Consider the following 23,398-nt stretch of genomic DNA (forward strand, 5'->3'; position numbering starts at 1 on the left):
ACCAGTTTCATTTAATCAATCTTCTCTCTTTCGCCTGACATTTTTATTTGTCCTTGATCTTCGCTTCTTAGGCATCTTTATCCCTTAAGATTAAGAAAATGTGCTATTGAACTTGTTCAGATATTTGCACACATATCCTCTTGGGAAGACTCCTGTTGGGAGGACTCAGTGGGAGGACTCCTGTTGGAAGACCTCAATGGGAAGACTCCTGGTTGGGAGGACTCGTGTTGGAGTCCATGCATGTGTGATGAACTTGTTTAGGTCACGATTGGTGATCCCCCAAAATAAATATGCCCATGACATTCTCCCAATTTTGGATGAGTGTAGGTTTCTTCCTTCCCTGTTATCCGTCCAAGCCAAAACCCCTGTAAAGTAGGGTAGTTCTAGATGGACAAGCAGAGAGAAGCTTGCCAGTTAGTGTTCTCAATTGCAAGCTACATTACGTTTACCTAGTTATACTCCCCCAACAAGCATTCTGGGATCCACCAGCCTTGGATCTCACTATTGTGTGTCAAAACATTCTAGGATTAGGATGAGCAGGGCATCCATCCCTCAAACAAACTGAAATCATGCGTAAGTGGAAATTTTAGTAATTTGGATGTGTTTCTGTTTGTGTCACAAAGGCTGACAAATAACCCCCACCCTCAAAAGTACTGCAGGAAATTGCCTTGAAGATTGAATTTAAGCCTGCTCTTAAGGTTAAAGTTAGGCTGAAGATCATGAGAATTTTGAGCCATTTCACTGGAACGTAATGATGTTAATTAAGTCTCCACTTGTTCAACTTAAAGTTCTTGTCAACATGCCTTTAGAAGAGAACAAATCCCACAATAAACAGCCATTACAAAACTCTGTTCAGAGAATTTCTTTCCTTTCCTCACTTTGCCCCTCCCCCCACACCTGCCCGTTCCACCCCCCAACCACTAACCATGCACCCACCTGACATATTGCAATGAAGTATTAAAAACAATTTAAGATCTCGATTCTGGTAATTGGATGTCAGTCTGGCTCAGACTGTAGCGCACTCAAGCCCCACGTTATCTCAGTTCTCAGTCTAGGTTGACATTCCAGTGCAGGGGGGAAGCTATGCATTATTGCAGATGCCGTCCTTCAGATGAAACATTAATCCAAAGTGACCCAAACTGTGGACATTCAGGTGGACATTAAAGATCCTGTGAATCGCTTTGAGGCTTTTCGATAAAATAAGGCACCATATCAAATGCAAGGATTTTTTTTATTATTGTTATTTTGGGAACCCAGTTGAAAACCTCAGCAGTCAGTTAGCTAAGTAAGAGAGCAACTGTCTTGTTGCTCAACCATACGTTGGGTCTTCTGCCTTCGGTGCTGAGTGAAGTGTCTTCTGGGATGTCTCGCCTCGTCGCCTTGAGGCTTTTTTTTTCAGCCTCTGACAAGGTTGCAATAGAGCTGTCAAATCCGGATCATCAGTTTCAAACTCTCCCACTGAGCTTGCTAATTCTTGATACTTGCCTTTTATACTTGCTTGCTTTTGGGTATAAAGCATGACACGTCACAACATATTTGATGAAAATTGAGCATCTAGCCAAATCTATTATAAAATGTCCTGTTTTGTTATCTTTGCCATACAAATACAAAATTACATTTGTATAAAGTTGGAAGAACATGAACTCCTTTCCCCCCACCTCATTGAATTAATACAACAGTAGAAACCTTTTTTTCATGTCCATGCATTTAAGATGTCCTTGATTCTCTTCATAGCTGTTTGTGGTACTTTGCTGTGCGCAGATTGAGTACTGCATTCACCTACAAAATACACCGTCATTACAATTTACAGTAAATCCAGTGAAGTGCTTTGAGACATTTTAACGTGATTAGGCGCTATATCAAGTGCAAGATTTTTTAAAATAGTGTAATGGGATCTATTGTCAACCTCAACAGGTACAGATAATTTAACATCTCATCTGTAGGACAGAACCACAGACAATGTAGCACTCCCCTAGCATTATGCTGGAGTGACAGCCTAGCTGTGAGGTCAGAGTCCTGATGCTGGATTTAAACCCACAACCTTCTGACTGTAATTACCTATGAAGCGCATTGTGATGGTTCATTGTGGGAAAGGACTTTCTATTAAGGTCACAGCGGCCAGTATGCATGTGGTGCTAGCCCATATTAAAGGATTAATGATTCTGTAACCTAAATTACAACAGCAACTCGTGTTTATTTATAGCAAGTTTATAAATCATAAAAGTAAAATCAGCATCTGTGTGTGTGAGCAAGTGATTGTGTGCGTGTGTGTGTGTGTGTGTGTGTGTTTGTGTGTCACATACAGGATCTGAGATAAGCAGCAGTGGATTATGATGCTATAATCTAAGAGGTTCAGACATATCATGAACTGTGAGAGTTTAGTGAGCCAATCAATGATATTGGATTAGTGGAATCTGGGTTAGACATCCAGTGGCTTTTACATTCAGTGGCCATCATTTGCTTTTGTTTAAATTTTACTCTGTCTGATTATTTTCTAATTGTCTCCCCACTGACATCCTCCTCGCTGCTCCTTCTCTGGCCTCCTGTTGCTAAATGGCACGGTTCCATGAATGCTGGTTACCCTCCTCTATCCCCCATGTGTTTATGTGTGAGCCTCAGCGCTGATTGTCGACAGGTCACTCTACCGTAAAGGGTGCCACAGCCAAGTCTGATCTCCACCTACCTGGCTGCCACACAGCCAGATAGAGGGTGCCGCAAAGGGAGCAGACAACTGAGCTGGATTTCCCCTCCCTGACCCTAGAAAGACAGGCAAATTTCACCTCACCAAGCAACCCTTTTTCATGTGTTCCAACTGGCACCTTTTAGTGAAATTATTGTTGATAATAATAATAAGGAAGAGCATGCAAGTTGTTGCTCTTATTGTTGTCATCATTTGGCATCCAACGTACTGTGCAGCACTTTGCTCTATATAATGTAAGTTGTCGTTGTAGTGGAAATTGATCACGAGTGTGTGTTTAACCCCTCCCCCACTCCACAAAACTTCATCTGTGAGAATTCAATCACGCATAGCTACTTGTAGTAGTCCTGAGAGGAAATCAAAGTTTGACAGTGTCGTTGGGGCGGGAAATACATTTTACACTGTGCAATTTATGTTGCAAATTGGATAAGTTAAAGGGAACATTGGCTCCTCCATAACTTTGCTTGTAAAAATAATTGCAATTGGTTACAAATCGGATTCTCCTACAAATACGCAGTCACTGCGACACCACACTTTAAGAATACTGATGACGCGCTTTGAGACGCTGTATCAAATGCAAGGGTTAATTTTGTAGAAATATTTGAAAAGGAATATGACTTTTTTTGTGTGGGGGCGGGGGGAGACGGAGGGGAGTCAAAGCAGTGGGTACTAGATAGAAAGCTCTTTCATAAAGCCAGGTGTCGTTGATATAAATGAAAACAAAGTTGTAGTCAATTCAAATGCAATTTGAAGTTTCCGCTTAGCAGCTCATTTGCAAGTCCTGATGTAGCACAACATGAAGGCATTTATGATGTGTCTGAAACCAGCCATGGCATTGCTTCTTCCAACTGAGGCTCTTCCCAGTGGGGTTGCATTGTTGGTGGACTCAGCTTGGTTTTCAAAGCCATTTATCAGTGCTGTGTATCAAAAGCAGCACTTTTTAACATACTTGGTGGATTATTTATTTCTCACAAGAACAACAGTACAGTGAGGATATATTGAAGTTATCTATTGCTGGGATTTTATTTTCTCCTTCTTATTCCTGTTTGAATGGACCACAACATTTTTTCTTCATTGATATCAAGCAAATTCTTTTATTATTTATTGATGCAAATCTTCCCTTGGTTAAATGACTAGCAGAGTAATTCAAAGCTCAGTTGCGGAGGTTTGGTGGGGGGTGGGGATTATCTGCATAGTTATTTTATAGCATTATATTATCCGTTGAGATTTGCAATGTTTCGTTAATACAAAACACACACTTTACAATATCTCCTGTAAAGTGCTTTGAGCTGTTATCCCTGAAGTGAAAGATACTAGGATTATTATTTTTATTAATAAGTTAGTACTAACTAGTTAGTACATGGAATAGTTATCACAAGCAACTCTCAATTTATTTTACTAATAAACCAAGTTTAAAAAACTGCTATCAGTATTTCTTTTGTATCTAAAGATCTTTCCCCCTCTCCGATACCTCACAAGATTATAAGATTGGTTCAGATGAAGGGCCTTTGCCCCATTGATCTCATCCTTCAAGAATATCTCCCTACCATCCTTCCATCACAGTGTTGAGCTATTTCTTATATGTCCTAGCCTCAAACACCTTTCCTGATGACCTTGTTCCAGTCATTAGCAACATGCTTAATGGAGGTCCGCTTTTATGGACCCTGCATTCCAACGGGTCGAACTGTCTGTCTTTGGTACAAGTGTGATTTTCAGATTAATCCATCTTCATTATTAATTTGTGGGTTTACACTAACTAGCAGGTGATATTTCATTTAATTTTTTTGCAGAAAAGTTTTGGGAGCCTTTTATAAGCATTGCAATGGCCTTAATAATAATTAATTACCTCCTGTCCCTGAATTCCTGTGAAAACGATAGAACCGTGGAGAAATTCCCTCAAGGAGAGGCTCCCCGTTCTCTCAGTGATACGTCACATGCAGCGTTCTGATAGACAGAAGGTGAAAGAAAGTGTATTTTTAAAATGTTATTTGGAGATGAAGAGGGCTCCACCTCCCTATCAGAGCTGCCACTTTGTGTGTAGGTGTGCTGATAGAACCACAGAAGTGCATTGCCGCCTACGTGCAGCCTGAAGTGGCTGCCCACGCCATGCGTGTCTGGCTTTCCAGAGAGCGAGGTGGTCTGTGGTATCCTGACCCTGGAGAGCTCCCTCCTTGTGCATGTCTGGAATGATAAAGTCGTAGGATAAATGAGGACAGGGAAGAGTGGCATTTTATTAAATACAAAAACAAAGATTTGGAGATATGCAATGTAATCTGTGCTTCATCCAAACTTGTGCTCGCCTGGACATTTACCCACATATACCACACCACACACGTGCATACATACACTCATGCATGTACACACACTTACATGTGCACGTAAACACACACATACGCACAAGCACATTCAAGGACAATTACATACACGCACACACAGACACACTCAGGCACAGTATGGAAGGAGGCCATTTGGCCCATCAAGTTGTTTGCTGCACATCTGGGTCACTGAATCCCATTTACAGATTTGTTCCTTGTACGGTCTCATGTTTCTGGGATTAGGTGAACAGGGTGCATCCCTCCGGGGAGAGAGCACTCCATTCAAGTCAAACGGAGGGCATAAGACGTGGAGCTCTCAGTAGCTAGAAGACTCTTAAACATGGTGTGGTGGGTTTCCACGTGAGTCAGATTACACCGGTTTAATGGTGTTAAAAAACACCATTAAATTCCTGCTGAAGTGCAAAAGGTCACAAGATTAGTTTGAAGAAACCCTTCCAGTACACTCGCCATATTGTCCCCCCATCACAGCATCAAGTCCAGTGTCCTGAGCTCAGCTACCTTTCCTGGCAACCTGTTCCAGGTGTTGACCCTCTGTGTAAAGAAATACTTCCTGGTGTCTGTCTTGAAATTGCCTTTTTCTACTCTAAATCTGCACCCTCTTGCTCTGCTGGCCCGGCCTGTTATTTTGATGCAGTCTGGAAAGAGGCTGTACGTTCTACGGGTTATTTTGGCTTGATCGACACTTGCATTACTTGACGCGTAGCAGTTTAGATTATTTTGGGTATCTTTACAATTACATCACTTTCTTTGGGAAAACAAAAGGAAGGGAAATACAGTAGTAGCTGCTGAATCCTACAAAGCGAACAGCCTCCGAATGGAACAGATATTTTAACATTGACTAAGCTACCTGTGGGGAGTAAAGTAAAGTGAGCCCCAGTTTCTCAGATTTGTATTCCTGTATTGTCAGATGCTTGTAGATTTGCGGTGTGCAGGGGATGTGAACACCTTTCTTTTTTAATGTTTGAGGATTACTTTTGCGTAGGCATTTATTTATGTGCATTAAAAATAAATCTCACGGTGAACTGTCAGTCTGATTTTTGCAGTGTTTATTTTTGCCTCATGTTTATTATATACTTATATCATTTATTTATTTATGTGTGTGTGTGTGTGTAATGTGTCTGATCCATATTTCTATTAATGCCAACGATTATTCTGAATAGGAATGTGCTGAGCTGTCAATCAGTGTGTCTAAAAACGTTGCATTCGTTTGGTGGAGAGGATTTTTTTCAGGATTAAAAAATATTAGTCTTAAGAGTAATAATAATTAATAATTGTTTTGTTGATGGTGAGGTGGGAGGGGGGGGGGGGGGGAGGGGGTTCCTACACCTTTTCCGAGGCTTTTGCATTAGCATTTGCCTGATCTTTGAACACAAAGCAACACTGGGTCTGATTTGCAGAGTGCAGGTGTGTGTGTGTGTGTGAGGTTTGTTTGCAGAAAAATGCAATGCTTTTTCAACCCCTCTTTTTTTTTTCGTGTGGGGCTTCGTTCTCGAAAGGTTCTGACGCAGACCGAAGGAATGCAAATACCGTATTGTGGTGCGTATATCGGATTAATCGCATTTCTCCCTTTCTCTCCGGGGCGTGTGTTGCAAATGCCAGCGCTGCTGCACAGGGGGTCTGGTCCAACCGCGGCTGCAAGACTCTCCCCATCGACTCCGCTCGCACCCGATGCTCGTGTGACCGACTCTCCAGGTTCGCCATATTGGCTCAGCTTTCTCCAGATTCGGTAAGTCCTTCGAAATGCTGCGGCTTTTCCTGTGGGTTTTTTTTTTGGGGGGTGGGGGGGGGGGGTGGGGGGTTAGTGCAAACGCAGACCCCCCCCCCCCCCACCACCACCACACACACACACACACACACCCACCCGTTTGTTTTTGGCCACAGGGAATGTATCCAAAAGGGGGGAAGCGGTCGAGACATTGTAGCTCTGTGACCGTCTGTGTCATTGTTGATGCGAAACGTTCATTGCCTTCACCTTCTGCTCCATTCATTCATTCAGTCATTCAGTTCAGTTCAGTTCAATTCATTCGCTGGACACACACACCACACACCACACACCACACCACACACACACACCACACACTTACTTACTTGACTTGGAAAATAATAAAATCACTTTCTTTCCAATTGCAAATAATTCATGGCTTGAGCCCTCTCCCCCCCCACAAAAAAAAACAGCTGTGTGTGTGTGTGTGTATGTGCACCTCTGGGTTTTCAATTCATATTTGATGTGCTCCCTTTGCTTCATTTGTGTGTGGATTAAAGGGTTAAAACACATACCACACACACACACACACACACACACACAATGATAAAACCCACATCAGCATTCAGTTTTTTCTATTCAGAGTATCAAATGCAAGGATCGTTATTCATTTAAAAATATAAATATTTCCAAATGCTGTGAGGTATTTATTACAGTGGAGTTGGCAGAGTGTCACATTTCCTTTTGTCACTGTAGGTCATATGTGCAATACAATATATGGTACAATATATGGTAACAAATGCATTTTTTTAAAGCCTGCATAGTAATGGATTATTGGCGAGCCAACTCTGTTTTTAGATGCACAGTGTTTTTTTTTTATCGTCTAAACGCTTTTTAATGTCATGAAAATTCGTATTAATATTTCAGGTGCCTTGGGCTCATTACATATCAATTGCTTATTTACACTGCGTGCAAAACGGGCTGGCTGCATAATGAGTGCAAAGCCATAAGTGCTATTTTACTTTGATACATCAGCGCAGGTCTTAAAACGCTCTTTCCCATCAGAGCACTAAAACTCAATGCTGCAGGTGTGTGCTTAAGATGTGTTAGATGCTGTCTCCCCCCTACCCCTCCTCCTCCTCAGTGTTTGACTCCGTCACTGGACAGTACCCAAGACGTTATCCTACGTGAAGAGCACTCTTTAAATGCACATTGTTGTTGTTTCACGTGTGAGTGTGTGTGTGTCTTTTTACTGCTGGATTTCAAGTCAATGCAGTTTTGATTTTAACACTGGTGATGTGTGTATATTAACAGCTTGTGTTGTTTTCAAATGATTGGTATCATAATACAATAGCACACGAGGTCCAAATTTCAGATGATCAGATAGATGCACCATCATCGCTAAGAAGAACATAAGAACATAAGAGTCAGGAGCAGGAGTAGGCCATTCGGCCCTTCATGCCTGCTCCGCCATTCAATAAGATCATGGCTGATCTTCTCACCTAACTCTGATTACCTGCCCTATCCCCATATCCCCTAATCCCTCTATTTTTCAAGAAAGAAAACGTAAGCTTCTGCACAAAAGAGCTTCTTGGTTAAACTAGTACATCCTCCCGACGTGAAAGGCGCTATACAAATGTAATCTTGTTGTTGTTGTTGTACTTCATCCCCAATGGCTAGTGATGCTGTTTTAACTGGTTAAAATTACCCCAGTAAACACTGGGTTCCCCAAGCATTGGCTTTTGCCAACTTGCCCCTAATACTCACCGGAATTAGGTAAACAGGGTGCTTCCCTCCGGGGAGAGAGTGCACATTCCAGACAAGGGAATTCCCACGGTGTAGATGGGATGCGTGGAATTCTCAGTTTGGTTTAGTTATTCTTAAGCATGGTGATGTTTTTCCACATGTGTCAGACATCCAGCTGCCAAAAAAAATCCTCAATTTTTTTTGCCTCACATTGTTAATTGGAGATGATAAGTTGGTTTCTAGTTATAATAATAATTCTTGCATTTGATATAGCATCTTTCCCATCAAGAAGACGTCTTAAAATGCTTCACAGGATTTTACTTTAAAGTTTAGTGACTGTATTATGTAGTCGATTTTCAGCCAAGGTACGTGAAAAGACACATTACTATTGGCTGTGGAAGTACGGACTTGAACTGGTTTGATTTTGACCCATTTTTATCAACGCTAAGGGTGGAATTAAATCTGGACTGTAAATGGAGCAAGATGCTTTTTGACATCTAATCTCGTTCTTGCCCTTGAGCTCGGCAATAACAGATCTTTCCAAATTAACAGGTGTGTAGAAGAAACAAAGATATATTTTGATGGTGTTGAAATGTCTCAAAGCGCTTCCAAAGCAATCATTGTGACTTTTTTTTGTAATTATCACGGCCATTTTTCTCACATCTATGTCCCACAGACAGTCATGAGGTGCATTTATCTGTGTGTGTGGGTGGTGTGTGGGTGGTGAAATTCTGCCTACATCTGCCTTTTCTGGTGTGGAGAAGGGAGTTTCTCCTGATGTCCTGGTCAACAAATCCCAAGAAAATAATTGCTTCATAGCTCTTTATTCGACTTTGGTGTGAGCAAATTCATTGCTGCACTTGACGATGTAAAAAAAACACTTCCATTTATATAGTGCCCTTCATGCAGGGTAACATCCCAGAGAACTTAAGGTATCAAATGCAAAGATTCTTATTATTATAGAGACCTTTAAAAATGATGAGGGGTTTTGATAGAGTCGATAAGGAGAAATTATTTCCAGTGGTAAATGAGTAAATGCCTGGAGGGGATCTGTTTAACATAAGATAGCAAAGGAGCAAAAAAAGCATCAAGCTGTTTTTTAAATGAGTCCCAGCGTCCTGGCATCAAATACCCTTCCTGGCAACCTGTTCCAGTCATTGATTACCCGCTGTGTAAAGAAATACTTCCTGGTGTGAATTCAAATTGCCCTTTACAAATCTAAACCTATGTGCTCTTGTTCTATTGCCTTGGTGCATCCTAAAGTTTTGTTCGGGGTTTACTTTCTCAATCCTATTTAAACTTTTATGCACCACCATGAGAGGTCAAAGAAGGAGTAAATGCTCTTACTAACAAACTATGTAGTTTCAATTGGTTATATTTCAACAGTACCTTAACTACACTCAGGGGTCCCCAAGCCTTGGCTTTTGCCAATGTGCGCCTAAAACTCTGGAATCAGGTGAGCAGGATGTGTCCCTCCAGAGAGAGTGCACGTACATTCCATTGCATTCACTGGGAAAATTTCCATGTTTAAGTGGTATATGGTGTCTTGTTTGATATCCAGCTGTCTTTCAAACCTCATATCAGTGCTTTTACCGACTCAGCTTTCCCTCACCTCTGTAACATTGAGGGACTAGCTCTTGGCACTATCTGGCATTATCTCTTCCCTTGGGCTGCCAAGACCCTCATCCATGATTTTATCACATCCAGGCTTCACTACACCTCTTTCCTACATAAACTGCAGTCCACATAGAACTCTACAGCCCGTGCCCTATCCCACATCTGGCTCCACATCCCTATCACCACCATTCATACTTGGCTCTAGTAGCTCCCTACTGCCAGAGGATCCAAATCCTCATCTTCACCTTCAAAGCCCTTCACGATCTCACCCCTCGCTACCTTTGTGACCTTCTTCGACCCGTCTGACCCGGTCGTTCCCTTCACTTCAAGCCCTCCACCCTGTCCACCACACAATCGGCGGGCGGGCTTTCAGCCATTCTGCCCTCGCTCTCTGGAACTCCAACCCGGAATCCCACTGACTCACTTTTTCCCTCACCGTTTTCAAGTTCTGTCTCAAGATAATAATAATAATATTCTTTGCATTTGATATAGTGTCTTATTACATCTTCGAGACATCTCAAAGCATTTCACAGAATATATTGTAAATGTCCCGCTTTGACTGCGCGTTTGATCATCTTTCCCTTGTCCACCCTATCAGCTTCCAGCTCAAGTGCTCAGCCAACATTGTCAAGCCCTTTGAGATGTCCTGCTGAAGTGAAAGGCACTATATAAATGTAAATTGTACTGTGTGTCTATATGTGTAACTCTCAGTTTGACTTGGATAATCTTAAACGCAATGATGGGTTTCCGTATGTGTCAGACACTCACTCAGCTGACCAGAAAAAAGAGAGGGAGTAAGAGAGAAGAGAGGGAATGAGGCAGAGAGTTGTACGAAGAAAGTTACAAAGGTAGGGAAAGAAGCGGAGGGAGTGTGAAAGTGACTGAAAGCTCTTGGGCAGGGGCGGAGATGTGACATCACCCCCAGCATTATTTTGTAAGAAAACCTGTGTTTGACCAACACTGAAGTGTTGGATCACCCCAATGTAGCTCCTGACCTTAGTCAACAAACAGTGATCCCCAGCAGCTTAGATTGTGTCCCAAGACATCCTCTGTGCTAGAGACAGTGATTTCAGTGGGCTCATCCCTGGAATAGAATCCAATAATAAAAATAATGATAATAATAATCCTCACATTTGATGTAGCTCCGATATCCCACTGTGTTAAATCCCTGTGTTGCGAAAGGATTTGCTTTATTTAATCTTCTTCCACTGAATTCTGAATATTTCGAAAAGGTTTGCAGACCTGAAACTGAACCACAAGTTTCCCTTTCTACCAAGTTGGTTTCTTTTCATCGACTGGGGACTAGGTATCAGATAATAATAATCCTTGCATTTGATATAGCACCTTATCACGTCTTCAAGACGTCTCAAAGCGCTTCACAGAATATACTGCAAAGTGAATTGACTGTATATTTTATGGGTGGCTGGGGACGATGATTTGTGCCCCTCAGTCTGTCTCGCTTGACGAGTGACTTGTTAGCATGTTCTGATCTTTTAGTCCGTTCTCATCTGTGAAGTTTCTGTTCATCTGTTAGACACGCGCTTGGTGCTCCTCTTACGATTTGTCGTCATTTCATTTCTAATTTAAAAGATTGAGATGTCTTCAAATCGCGTGGTGCCACTTCAGCACACAACTTTCCCTCACCCGACCTGCCTGCCACCCATCCCCTGATCTCCAGGGTAACAAACCCAGATATTTATTTATTACTTCCATATTATATACAAGTTTATTATTTTAATTCCAGGAACTTGAGCTCACAGTCTAGGCTGACAGTCCAGTGCATTGCTGGGAGGAATGCCTCATTGCAAAAGGTGTCATTCTTCAGTTGAGACATTCAACAGTGTTTGCCTCCAAAATATACAGTCACTACTCTTTAAAGTAAATTCTGTGAAGAGCTTTGAGTCATTTTGATGTTATAGTTATGTCAAACATTTTACTTGTGCATAAAATTATTTACGATAATGATATTTCAAAAGATAGTATATTCTGGTGACTAAGCACAGCTGTTGAGCTTGTGTGCTGTGTATATCTGTGGTGTTCTGTGGTCACTGTGTGTGCGACTGGGGGGCTGTGGTCGCTGTGTGTGCGACTGGGGGGCTGTGGTCGCTGTGTGTGTGACTGGGGGGCTGCGGTCGCTGGGTGTGCGACTGGGGGGCTGTGGTCACTGTGTGTGCGACTGGGGGGCTGTGGTCGCTGTGTGTGGGGAGGCGGCTGTGGTTGCTGTGTGTGTGACTGGGGGGCTGCGGTCGCTGGGTGTGCGACTCGGGGGCTGCGGTCGCTGGGTGTGCGACTGGGGGGCTGCGGTCGCTGTGTGTGCGACTGGGGGACTGTGGTCGCTGTGTGTGCGACTGGGGGGCTGTGGTCGATGTGTGTGCGACTGGGGGGCTGTGGTCGCTGTGTGTGCGACTGGGGGGCTGTGGTCGCTGTGTGCGCGACTGGGGGGCTGTGGTCGCTGTGTGTGCGACTGGGGGGCTGTGGTCGCTGTGTGTGCGACTGGGGGGCTGTGGTCGCTGTGTGTGCGACTGGGGGGCTGTGGTCGCTGTGTGTGCGACTGGGGGGCTGTGGTCGCTGTGAGTGCGAGTGGGGGGCTGTGGTCGCTGTGTGGCACTGGCGCCCTGTCCCAGAGGGATCGACTTCAAGATCCTCATTCCTTGTCTTCAAATCCCTCCACTCCTCTGCACCCTCCTACCTCTCTGACCTCCTCTCTCCTCAAAACAGTGCCCGTTGGCTTCGTTCCTCTGAGTCTGGCCTCCTCCTTGTCCCCCGAGTCCTCCACTCCACCCTCGGCAGCCGTGCCTTCAGCCACTATGCCCCGAGGCTCTGGAACTCCCTTCCTCACTCTCTTCGCCTCAACCCCTCTCTTCCTATTTTCAGGTATCTGCTGAAGACCTTTCTTTTCGACTGCACCTTTGGTCATCTTCCTCCCCCTCCCCCTGGCTCGGCCCCGGGATCCGTTACTGTGAAGCACTCTGAGACGCCATCCAGCGTGGAGGGCGCTATATAAATCCAAGTTGTTGTTGTGTGTGACTGGGGGGTTGTAGTCACTGTGTGTGCACTGGGGGCTGTGGTCACTGTGTGTGCGACTGGGGGGCTGTGGTCGCTGTGTGTGCACTGGGGGCTGTGGTCACTGTGTGTGCGACTGGGGGGCTATAGTCACTGTGTGTGCACTGGGGGCTGTGGTCACTGTGTGTGCGACTGGGGTGCTGTGGTCACTGTGTGTGCGACTGGGGGGCTATAGTCACTGTGTGTGCACTGGGGGCTGTGGTCACTGTGTGTGCGACTGGGGGGCTGTGGTCACTGTGTGTGCGACTGGGGGGGCTGTGATCACTGTGTGTGCGACTGGGGGGCTGTGGTATGGTTTATGGAAACCATAGAAACCTTAGAAATGTACTAGAAGGATGGAGGTCATTTAGCCTAGCCTCTCCTGCCTTAGCCAGCTCTCCATCTCCCTCTTGGCAGCATATGGAATCTTGCTTGTTGACAAAAGCACAGTCAACATTACACTTAATCATACTAAATAATCCTTGCATTTGATACAGCACCTATTCACGTTGAAATATCTTGTAGTGCTTCACAGGCAATTGCTTTAAAATGACTGGTGACTACAACAGTCGACTGTGTATTCTGTAGGTGAATACGGCAGCTAATTTTCACACAGCAAAAAACAGCCATGAAGTGAATGACCAATTTTAGCTGGAGGACTGTCACCCAGGACACCAGGGGAGAAAATCTCTTTTCTTTTCCCAGTGTCAAGGGACTGACAGCAATTGCTTGCGATGCACTTTTGAGACGTCACACTCTTGGCATGGCTTTGAGACTCAACCCATGATTTACTGATCTGGTGCGGTGAACATCAGACCGGCAGTGGAGCTGAAAATTTGAGCCTGTCACTGTTTATTCGTTTAATGTTGTTTTATTATTTCTTCGGCACTGTTTTTGCCTCAGTCCCCATCAGATGGATTGATGCTTTGAGGACCCAAAAGGGTAATTATGTCAGTGTTGTAGATTAGCCATTTCCCAGCCATCAGTGGCCTGGGTTTCTGTGCACCAGCACCTGTGTGTATAGGCACCTAGCAACAAAAACCACTGCATAGCAACACCACCAAGGGTACTCATCACGTGGAGCCTTGTTTTTGTGATCTTCGAGCAGTTTTGTCAGCCTGCCTCAGTTGGTAATACTCTTGCCTCTGAGTCAGACAGCTGTAGGTTTAAGCCCTCACATCAGGACTTTGAAATCACTTAATCTAGACTGACACTCCATTCCAGTGTAGTGCTGGGGTGGGAGCGCTGTGTTGTCAGCCGTGCCATCCATCAGATGAGACGCTATACTGAGGTCATGTCTTCCTGCTCAGGTGCAGGTTAAAGTTATCATGGCAACTATTTGATAAAAGAGGTGGTTCAGTCCCAATTATGGTAAAACTCGCATAAATCTGATCTGTATAAACAGTATAATCAACAACAGCAACTGGCATCTTTATCTCCACGCTGGGCGACGTCCCAAAGCGCTTAACAGTGATGTAGTCCGATGCCGAGCCAGGGGGAGGCTGAAGTGGATTATAGGCATGGTTGACGAGGGAGGTCTTTTGGCGCAATCTGAAAATGGGGAAAGAGGGAGCAGGCTGAAGCGATTGAGAGAGGGAGTTCCATAGCTTTGAGGTGTAGTGGCTGAAGGCACGGCCGCCAACGGTGGAGTGGAGGATTCAAGTGACAAGGAGGGGGCCGGAGCCAGTAGAGCGGAGGCAGCGGTTACTGTTGTGAGGAGAGAGGAGGTTGGAGAGATAGGATGGTGCCAAGGAATGGAGGGATTTAAACACTAGAATGAGGATCTTGAAGTCGATCCGCTCTGTGACAGGGAGCCAGTGGAGTTTGGCAAGGACTGAAGTAGTCGGGGTGCGGAGCTTAATGCAGGTGAGAATGCAGGCAGCGAAGTTTTAGATGAGTTAAATTTTGTGAACAGTGGAGAAGTGGAGACTGGCAAGGAGCGTGTTTGAGTAGTTGAGAGAGATAGCACCTCTCTGAACCGCAGGACAGAAGATGTCGATGGGAGCCAAAGAGTATGGCTTCCGTCTTGTTGACGTCTTGTTAATCGCCTAAGTTGTACAAAATATAAAGTCAATTCACATTACAGTGTATTCTGTGAAGGGCTTTGAGGGCTAGAAAACGTGATAAGACGCTATATCAAATATAAGCATTATTATTATTTTCTTCCCAAATCGCATGAAGAGTTTATAATTTATGCAAGTTTGACATAACACATACTTTGCATAAGTCATACTATAAATGTATGGTCCCAACTGAAACAACTCATGTGAGGTTTACTGTACCTGTACTGCCTCCCCTGACCCTCCCCCCCCAACCCTTGTAAAGTGTTCCTTTCTAGATGTCTATCTGCTTCCCTCTTGAAAGCTAATATGGATCCTGTCTCTATTACCGTACCCTCTGAGACATCTCTAGTCAAAGCTGAGGAGCCCTCACTGTTCCTCATTATTAATATGCAGGCAAGCAATAATTTATGAAAATGAAGCTTGGGCGCAGTTAATCCTCGCTGAGGGATTTGCTTTATATTTGCACTGCAATAATTAGATGCGGATATTAAGCCATAAAAATGGTAACTGTGTATTGGAATTGATGTAAAATTGTATTTCTGCATAATTGTCCTGTGCAGGCTGGTAATTGCCGAGGAGTCAAAGGGAGATTTGACTCACTTTAATACTGTAGTTGTGCTCTCAGTATATCTGCTGTCTAATTCCTCTCTGATTCTCATTCCCCATGTTCTCCAAAGCCACCACTGGACAATTGTTTAAAGCATGTGTCTTTAGCAACAAAGCACTTGCATTTCCACACCTCTAATAATCTCCACTTACAAAATACACAGTAACAATACACAGTCACTACACTTTACAGTAAATCCTATGAACTGCTTAAGGCATCCTCCCGATGTGAAAGATGCTACATCAAATGCCTGGATTATTGTTATTCCAAACTTGCTTGAGACGTTCCTTTTACATGGTAAAACTCCTGTGACATCTTTTGGCGATGTTATCCGCAGACATGGGATAAACTTCCACATGTATGCAGATGACGCACAAATCTATTTTACCTCCTCCAGCATCAACTCCAGGTCCGCCAATGTTCTATCAGCTTGTCTGGCAGACATCAGGGCCTGGATGAGTACAAGCTTTCTGCATCTGAATGTGGACAAGATGGAAGCCATACTCTTTGGCTCCCGTCAACGTCTTCACTCCTGCGGATCTAAACTTCTCAACCTACCTGGGCTCTCCCCCAGACTCACTGAACCAGTGTGTAATCAAGGCATCCAGTTCAACCCCCAACTGTCCTTCCTCTCCCACATCCTCCACCTCCGCCACATTGCCCGCCTCCAACCGTACTTTACGCCAAATGCAGCCAAAACCCTCAAGCATGCATTTCCAACTCCCGCTTGGATCACTCAAACTCACTCCTCGCCAAGCTCCACTGTACTCCAGCTCATTCAGAACACTACCGCTGGCATACTGACCCGGATCAAACTCCATACCACCATCTCACCAGTTCTGGCCAGGCTTCACTGGCTCCTTATCACCAAACGGATCGACTGCAAGATACTCACATTTGTGTTCAAATCCATTCACTCTCTGGCACCTCCCTACCTCTCCGACCTCCTCACTCCCCCATCCACCACCTAGCACCAGTCTTCTGCTTATCCTTCACACCCTCTGCCCCACAATCAGAGGTCATGCTTTTAGCCACTACTACCCGAAACTGTGGAACACTCTCTCTCAATCCCTCCACCTTACTCCCTCTCTCCTTTTTCAAGTCTCGCCTGAGAACCTTCCTTTTCAACCGTGCTTATGGTCACCTTCCCCACCCTGGCTCGGAGTCAGGCTCCGCCACTGTTAAGCGCTCTGAGACGCTACCCTGTGTGGAGTGCACAATATCAGTGCAAGTTGTTGTGTACGGACAGTTTCTATGGGCATCCCCCAGTCCCTCTACCCTAAATGACCTCCCCATTCTGCTTTTTTTTCAGAACATGGAGAAGATGGTGATGCCTTCGGTCACACTGATTGTCGGGTGTGGAGTCTCTTCGTTGACCCTCCTGCTGTTGATCATCATCTATGTCTCTGTTTGGAGGTAATGCCATTCTCAAAACACTTTTCCCTGACTTTAATGTGAAATGTTGTCAAAAGTTGTTATTTGAAGGCTTGTCTCGGGTGAAATATGTGAAAACGTCAATCACTGCTTGAGTTGCTTATGGCTTCATTTTCTTGCATTAGATTTTCAGTCAGAATTGGGAGACTCACTTTCCGGTTCTGTTTTCTTTTGTTCAACCAGGTATCTGACACCTCGCTCCTTCCCCTTCATATCCCCATCACTGTGCTTAGAGTCTCCAAACCAAATACTGTCAGTTCAACGTATGTTTGGCTTCCGTTTGTCTGACGTGAAATGTAGACTCTCTCTCCCCAGGGAGGTATCCAGTTTGCTTATTTAATCTTGGAAGGTCTTAGGTGCAGGTTGGCAAGAACCAAGACTAGGGGGAACTCAAGATTGTAGTTTGGGATATTGCTTCAGTCTAACCAGCTAACACCACATAGCTTGGCATTTAGCGCATTTTTTAATGTGGGAAGCCTACCACTGCTTCTCCAGCTCAGACCACCCTACTACCCATTAGAGCTTTGGCTTGCAGGGATAACTGGAGCTGAGTGGGAAAAATTCCAGCAACTGTAAAATGGATTTATTTATGGAATAGAATACTAAGCACCTTGGGGTGGGGTGGGGGTGGAAGTAAGTGGGATCTCCTTGGAGAACAGCTGACTCCAAGGCGATAGAATGTTGGAATTGAGTCTACGCTCTATGGCAGTCTTGGTAGTTCAGTTCCTGAGCCAGGTGGTCACAGTATTCCAGGGCACTACTGATGACATCAGGAAATGGAGGAGCAGATGAGTCATTGGGAGCATGGATTCTTACCACTCAGCTCCTGTTAATCCTGCAAGTCAAAACTCGAAGGGTTGGGTGGTTTTAGCTGTACAAGCCACAGGAAGCTTGCCAGACAGTGCTTTCAATGGCAAGTCATGTGGTGTTAGCGGATGAAACTTCAGCACACTCTGGAGTCACCAAATCATGGCTCTGACCAACCTGTACCTTACACTCAGTGGAATTAGGTAAACAGGGTGTGTCCCTCGAGAGAGAGAGAGTGTGCACTTCATTCCAGACTCAGAGAAATGTCTATGTGTAGGTGGCATACATATGTGGAACTCTCAGTCTAGTTTGGGTGAATGGTTTCCCAAGTATCAGCGCCCCCAAAAATGATCCAGTCAAACCTTACTGCAACAAGCACTTACTAAAAACAAGTTGTTGTGAAGACGATAGCAGAACTTCATTTTTTTGTTTCCTTTTCTCCCCCTCATTTGTTGGGGCTTGCACTGAGTTTAGTCCGTCCAGGTAGAATCTGTGCTGGTGTTGCTTTTTTTCAATCAATGCAATGCCATTATATGTAATTATATTAATAACCTGAGCTCTCTGATCCCAGACAGGATAATGGTGAAGGGGAGAAGGGGAGGCACCAGCTTGGGTCTTAATAAAGCACAGCTCTGCAGTAGAAGCTGGATATTTGTGGATATCGGGTGGCAACAGGATGGTTTTGATGGTTCTCACTGAGTCTCTCGCAATAATGGCTAAAGTTACCCATCTCTTCACAGACCGCAGTACACAGGCTCAGCACTGTGACTGTATTTTTTAGGCAAACATGGCAGCCAATGTACACACAGCAATGTCTCACAAACAGCCATGAAGTGAATGGCCAATTTCAGCAGGGTGATTGCTGGCCAGGACACCGGGATCAACTCCCTTTTTTATTTTCAAATTGTGCCAAGGGATCTTTGCATCTGTTGAACAGTCTTATTGCCTTTAACAGTGGTTTGATTCCCGGACATGGTGAAACATCGGGCAAGTTTCCTTGCTCCACACACATCTGTTTACCTAGCAGTAAACAGGAGCTCGGATGTTAATCATTTGGTGGATCACTTTTCCAGGGGTAATAACCCCTTCAAAAATAATAATTTGGTCACTCAATCCACGACGGTTTGTGGGACACTGCTGTGCGCAATTGGCTGCCGGGTTTTGTCCACAAAATATACAGTCAATTCAATTTAAAGCTATATCAAATGCAAGGTTTATCATTATTATTACTGTATTGAAGTGCCAGCCTGGACTGTGATATCAAAAGGTGGAGCTTGAACCTACAAACCTCTGATCTGGAGGCAAGAGTCACTACTGACTGAGCAGATTGGCACCAATCGATACTTTACACTCAAACAGTTACACTGCTGTTGCTGCCACGGATGGGCTTGGTTACTCTTAATCTTTCTTATGACCTTATATCTCGTCTTAATTATCACCGATCTGGAAGCTGCAGGAAAAGCGCCGCCCACTTGCTGTTTGCTGGTTTGTAATTCAGGCTCCGCTGTGTAGAAATCTGTTTCATTTGGCTCACATTCCATGCCACAGCGTCATTTTAGTGAGGTGCTGAATGGGGCTCTGATCCGCCGATCGGTTGTGTGACTGATGCTTGAAAAGGGTGATAATAATAATAGTAATTTCACATTTACACAGCTAGCCCTTTGTGTAAAAATAAACATCTCAAACCGTGTCATAGTGTGTCAGCTTGGCTCTGTTCGTACCACTCTGGCCTGTGAGTCAGAAAGTTGTGGGTTCAGCCCCGTGCCAGGAGTTCAAAACTCGTTGTGTCTAAGCTGATGATCCAATGTGGGGTGTGCTGCATTATTGAAGGGTGCCATCCTATGGATGAGATGTTAAACTGAGGTCCCATCTGCCTTTACATATGAACATTAATCCCATGGCACTATTTAAAAAGAGAAAGGAGTTTCTCCCGGTGTCCTGGCCAACAATCCTCTAAATAATATTAGTTTCTCACTTCATGGCTATCTGTGAGATATTGCTGTGTGCAAATGGCTGCTGCATTTGCTTACAAATACACAGTTACTGCACTTCACGGTAAATTCTGTGAAGTGCTTTGAAATGTTCTGATGATGTGATAAGTATCAGGGATAATTATTACCATTATTATTGTGTGCTTGGCCAGTCTAAATGGACCTCTCTACATTCCTAAGTAAACACATCCTCTGGTTACCTCACAGATTATGACTGTATAACATAGATGTACATAACACCCGTGGCAATAATTCCTAGCTGATTTAATTCCCCACCACCACCATTTGCGACAATAACTTTTGTCGTTGGATGAATGAAGAGACTATTCATTACTAATCTTCAGCCCCTCTCTCCATCTTTAAAACCTGACTTAACACCTTTTTGACTGCACTTTTCATTACCTCCCCCCCCTTCCCCCGCACCACCTTCCTAAGATTCCCGCCCCCCAATATCCCAGCCTCCCAGTCAGTTCCGTAAATGCTTTGAGATGTCATCTCGATGTGAAAGGCGTATGTAAATGTAAAATACAAAATTGTTGTAATCTTCCTCCGCGAAGACACTCTACTTTTAGAGAGGTCCTAGCTGGACAAGCAGTGGGAAGTTGGTCAGACATTGCTCTCAATGGTTCTAGCTGGTTAAACTGCAGTAGTTGCCCTACATACATTCTGAGGTCCCCAAACACTGGTTCTTGCCAACCTGCATTTATACTCTCCGGAATTAGGTCGCAGGTTGCATCCCTTTGGGGAGCAAGTGCACATTCCATTCCAGACACACAAAAATGTTCATGTGTAGGTGACATGCATTCATGGAATTCTCAGCCTGGTTTGGATACTCTTAAGAGTAGTGATTCGTTCCACATTTGCCAGACACCTGGCTAACCAAATAAAAATTGTAGTCATTATTAATGGGCCCATAGATTGGTTCCAAAGGTGAAGGGTCCAGTATTCTAACACAGGGTAAAGTGAATGCACAATTTCTCCCTTCCAGCCCCCAGTGGTGTTTTTTTTCCACATGAGTCACCCAGTCTAATCCCACCCTCCTGATCATTTCCTACAACCTTTAATATTGCTCCTCTTCTGTCAACAGTAGTGAGCTGGTTATCCACACTAATCGGTACTTGGCCCCATTATGGATATGGAAACACCATGGACACTGGGTTATCACGCAACATAAAAATTGACTACTCTCTGACTTTTCCTCTATCTGACTCTCCTTAACTTTCTATCTCAAACTCATTTTCACTATCTATCTGACACTATCTAACTCTTGTTGGTTACCAAAATGTGCATTGATTTTTAAAACCTAGCCAGTGTTTTCTAAAGTATGAAGGTCAATAACTCACAGGATTACACTCCTTGGAGATTTCTTTGTCTTCTAATTTAACGATTTCACTCTGAAGATCAGATGCAATGAGCACTTCTTCTTTAGTTACAAAATCAATCACTTTACCCTGTGTTAGAATACCAGACCCTTCACCTTTGGAACCAATCTATGGGCCCATCAACCATGGAGCGATTTCATTCATTTTAACAGAAGGCAAATTTAAAGTAGAAAAGATTACCTTTTGTACTTCAGCAAGTGGGAGAATTCCCACCGGCATCTTGCAGATTTAAGTCTTAGAAGCAAGGAGGTAACTTTCAGCCAAGCATGATTTATGGTTTTCATGAGGAGACAGCTCGGAGCAGAGAAGCTATTTCTTGGCAGAGTTTCCAGTGTCCAAATCAATACGTCTCATGCCGCTACACTCCAATTAATGGGTTGATAGGACATTAGAAGCACCGGTGGTCAGCAATTGCACTGTGTCTTTTAAATATGTCCTAGTCGAGCTGACTATGTGTGTCAGCTTGGCTCAGTTGATTACACTCTCACCTCCGAGTCGGAAGGTTGTAGGTTCAAGCCCCATATTGAGACTTTGAGCTCACAGTCAAGGCTGTTATTTCAGTGCTGGGGTATGCTTCCCGCTATATTGTTGGACATGCCATCCTTTGGATGACATGTTAAACTGAGACCAGATCTGCCTGCTCAGGTGAACATTAAACATCCTTTAACACTATTGGGAATAAAGAAGCGAGTTTTTTTGCAGTGTCCTGGTCAGCAACCCCTCAGATAGAATTGATACTTGACCTTCTGCCTATTTGTGGGAAATTCCTATGCACAAATTATCCTCCTTTTTGTCTACAATACACAGTCATTATACTTCAAAGTAAAATCTTGTGAAATGCTTTGAGATCCTATAGGTGCTGCGTCAAATGTACCCAGTGTTGCACATGTCTGACAGTGACAGGACAATTCCTAATGGAAATTTTTTTAGTCCACACTTTGGCTAATTTGTATTTTGTGTGATATCTAACTATCCACACTGTCTGCTTACCCACAATCCTAAATTAGTGGGGAGTATCTACCATAACATGATTTGTTGTGTTTTGTTTTGCAGGTACATTCGATCGGAGCGATCAGTCATTTTAATAAACTTCTGTCTGTCCATCATTTCATCAAACGCTCTCATCCTGATAGGACAAACTCAGACAAGGAACAAGGTAAGTAATGTATTTTTAAGTGAGCTCATATTATTGTGTGTGAACGGGTCTGGCCATTCAGATCTTGGTAGAACTCTCGCCTCGGAGTCGGAAGATTCTGGGTTTATAGACTAGGCTGACACTCCATTGCAATGCATCGGGGGAGTGCTGCATTGTCAGGTGCCATCTTTCAAACAAGACGTTAAACCAAGGCCCCATCTGTCTGTTCAGGTGGACTTTAAAAGATCCCGTAGCAGATTCAAAAAGAGAAAGGAGTTTATCCTGGTGACCTGGCCAACAATCTTCCAGGTGAAATTGGTTATTCACTTCATGGCTGTTTGTGGGACATTGCTGTGCACAAACTAGCTGCTGCATTTGCCTACGATATACAGTCACCAGATTTTACAGTACACCCTGTGAAGCTAATTGAGAAGACCTCCTGACTTTAAAGGTGCAATATCACTATAAAGATTATTATTATTATTATCATCACATGCTGCATGTTAACCCTCTTCCCCCATCCCCCATAAGGTAGAGCCACTGCACCAGCAATGCTGATGTGGCAAAGTGGTTGTGATATTTTTCCTGGCGATCTTAAACCGCAATCATCTGGATCATATGTTTGAGCAACAGGAAAGATCAGAGAATCACATCAGCGATGGCTTTAAATTGGATCAAATGAAGAAGGTCATTTTACTTCCCGTGGAGATTGAGCGGTTCAGTGGTGAAAAAAATAATAATCCTTTGGTATAGCGCCTCATCATGTCGTCGAGACATCTCAAAGCTTCACATGAATTACAGTAAAGTGTTGTGGATTTGTAGGCAAACCGCTTCTGAT

At 44.0% G+C, this 23,398-nt stretch overlaps 1 protein-coding gene across 1 annotated transcript in view; it reads left to right on the plus strand.

Moving 5' to 3' along the window:
* The window catches only part of adgrb1a (adhesion G protein-coupled receptor B1a), a 166,409-nt gene that overhangs the window by 113,268 nt on the left and 29,743 nt on the right, over positions 1-23,398 (plus strand). The window contains exons 15-17 of the mRNA XM_042331678.1: positions 6,634-6,760; positions 17,124-17,227; positions 22,479-22,581. Coding sequence (XP_042187612.1) covers positions 6,634-6,760; positions 17,124-17,227; positions 22,479-22,581 — 334 coding nt within the window. The remainder of the gene's footprint in view (positions 1-6,633; positions 6,761-17,123; positions 17,228-22,478; positions 22,582-23,398) is intronic.

The sequence above is a fragment of the Callorhinchus milii genome, unplaced genomic scaffold (genome assembly GCF_018977255.1).
Source record: "Callorhinchus milii isolate IMCB2004 unplaced genomic scaffold, IMCB_Cmil_1.0 Scaffold2, whole genome shotgun sequence".
In the NCBI taxonomy this organism is placed as follows: domain Eukaryota; kingdom Metazoa; phylum Chordata; class Chondrichthyes; order Chimaeriformes; family Callorhinchidae; genus Callorhinchus; species Callorhinchus milii.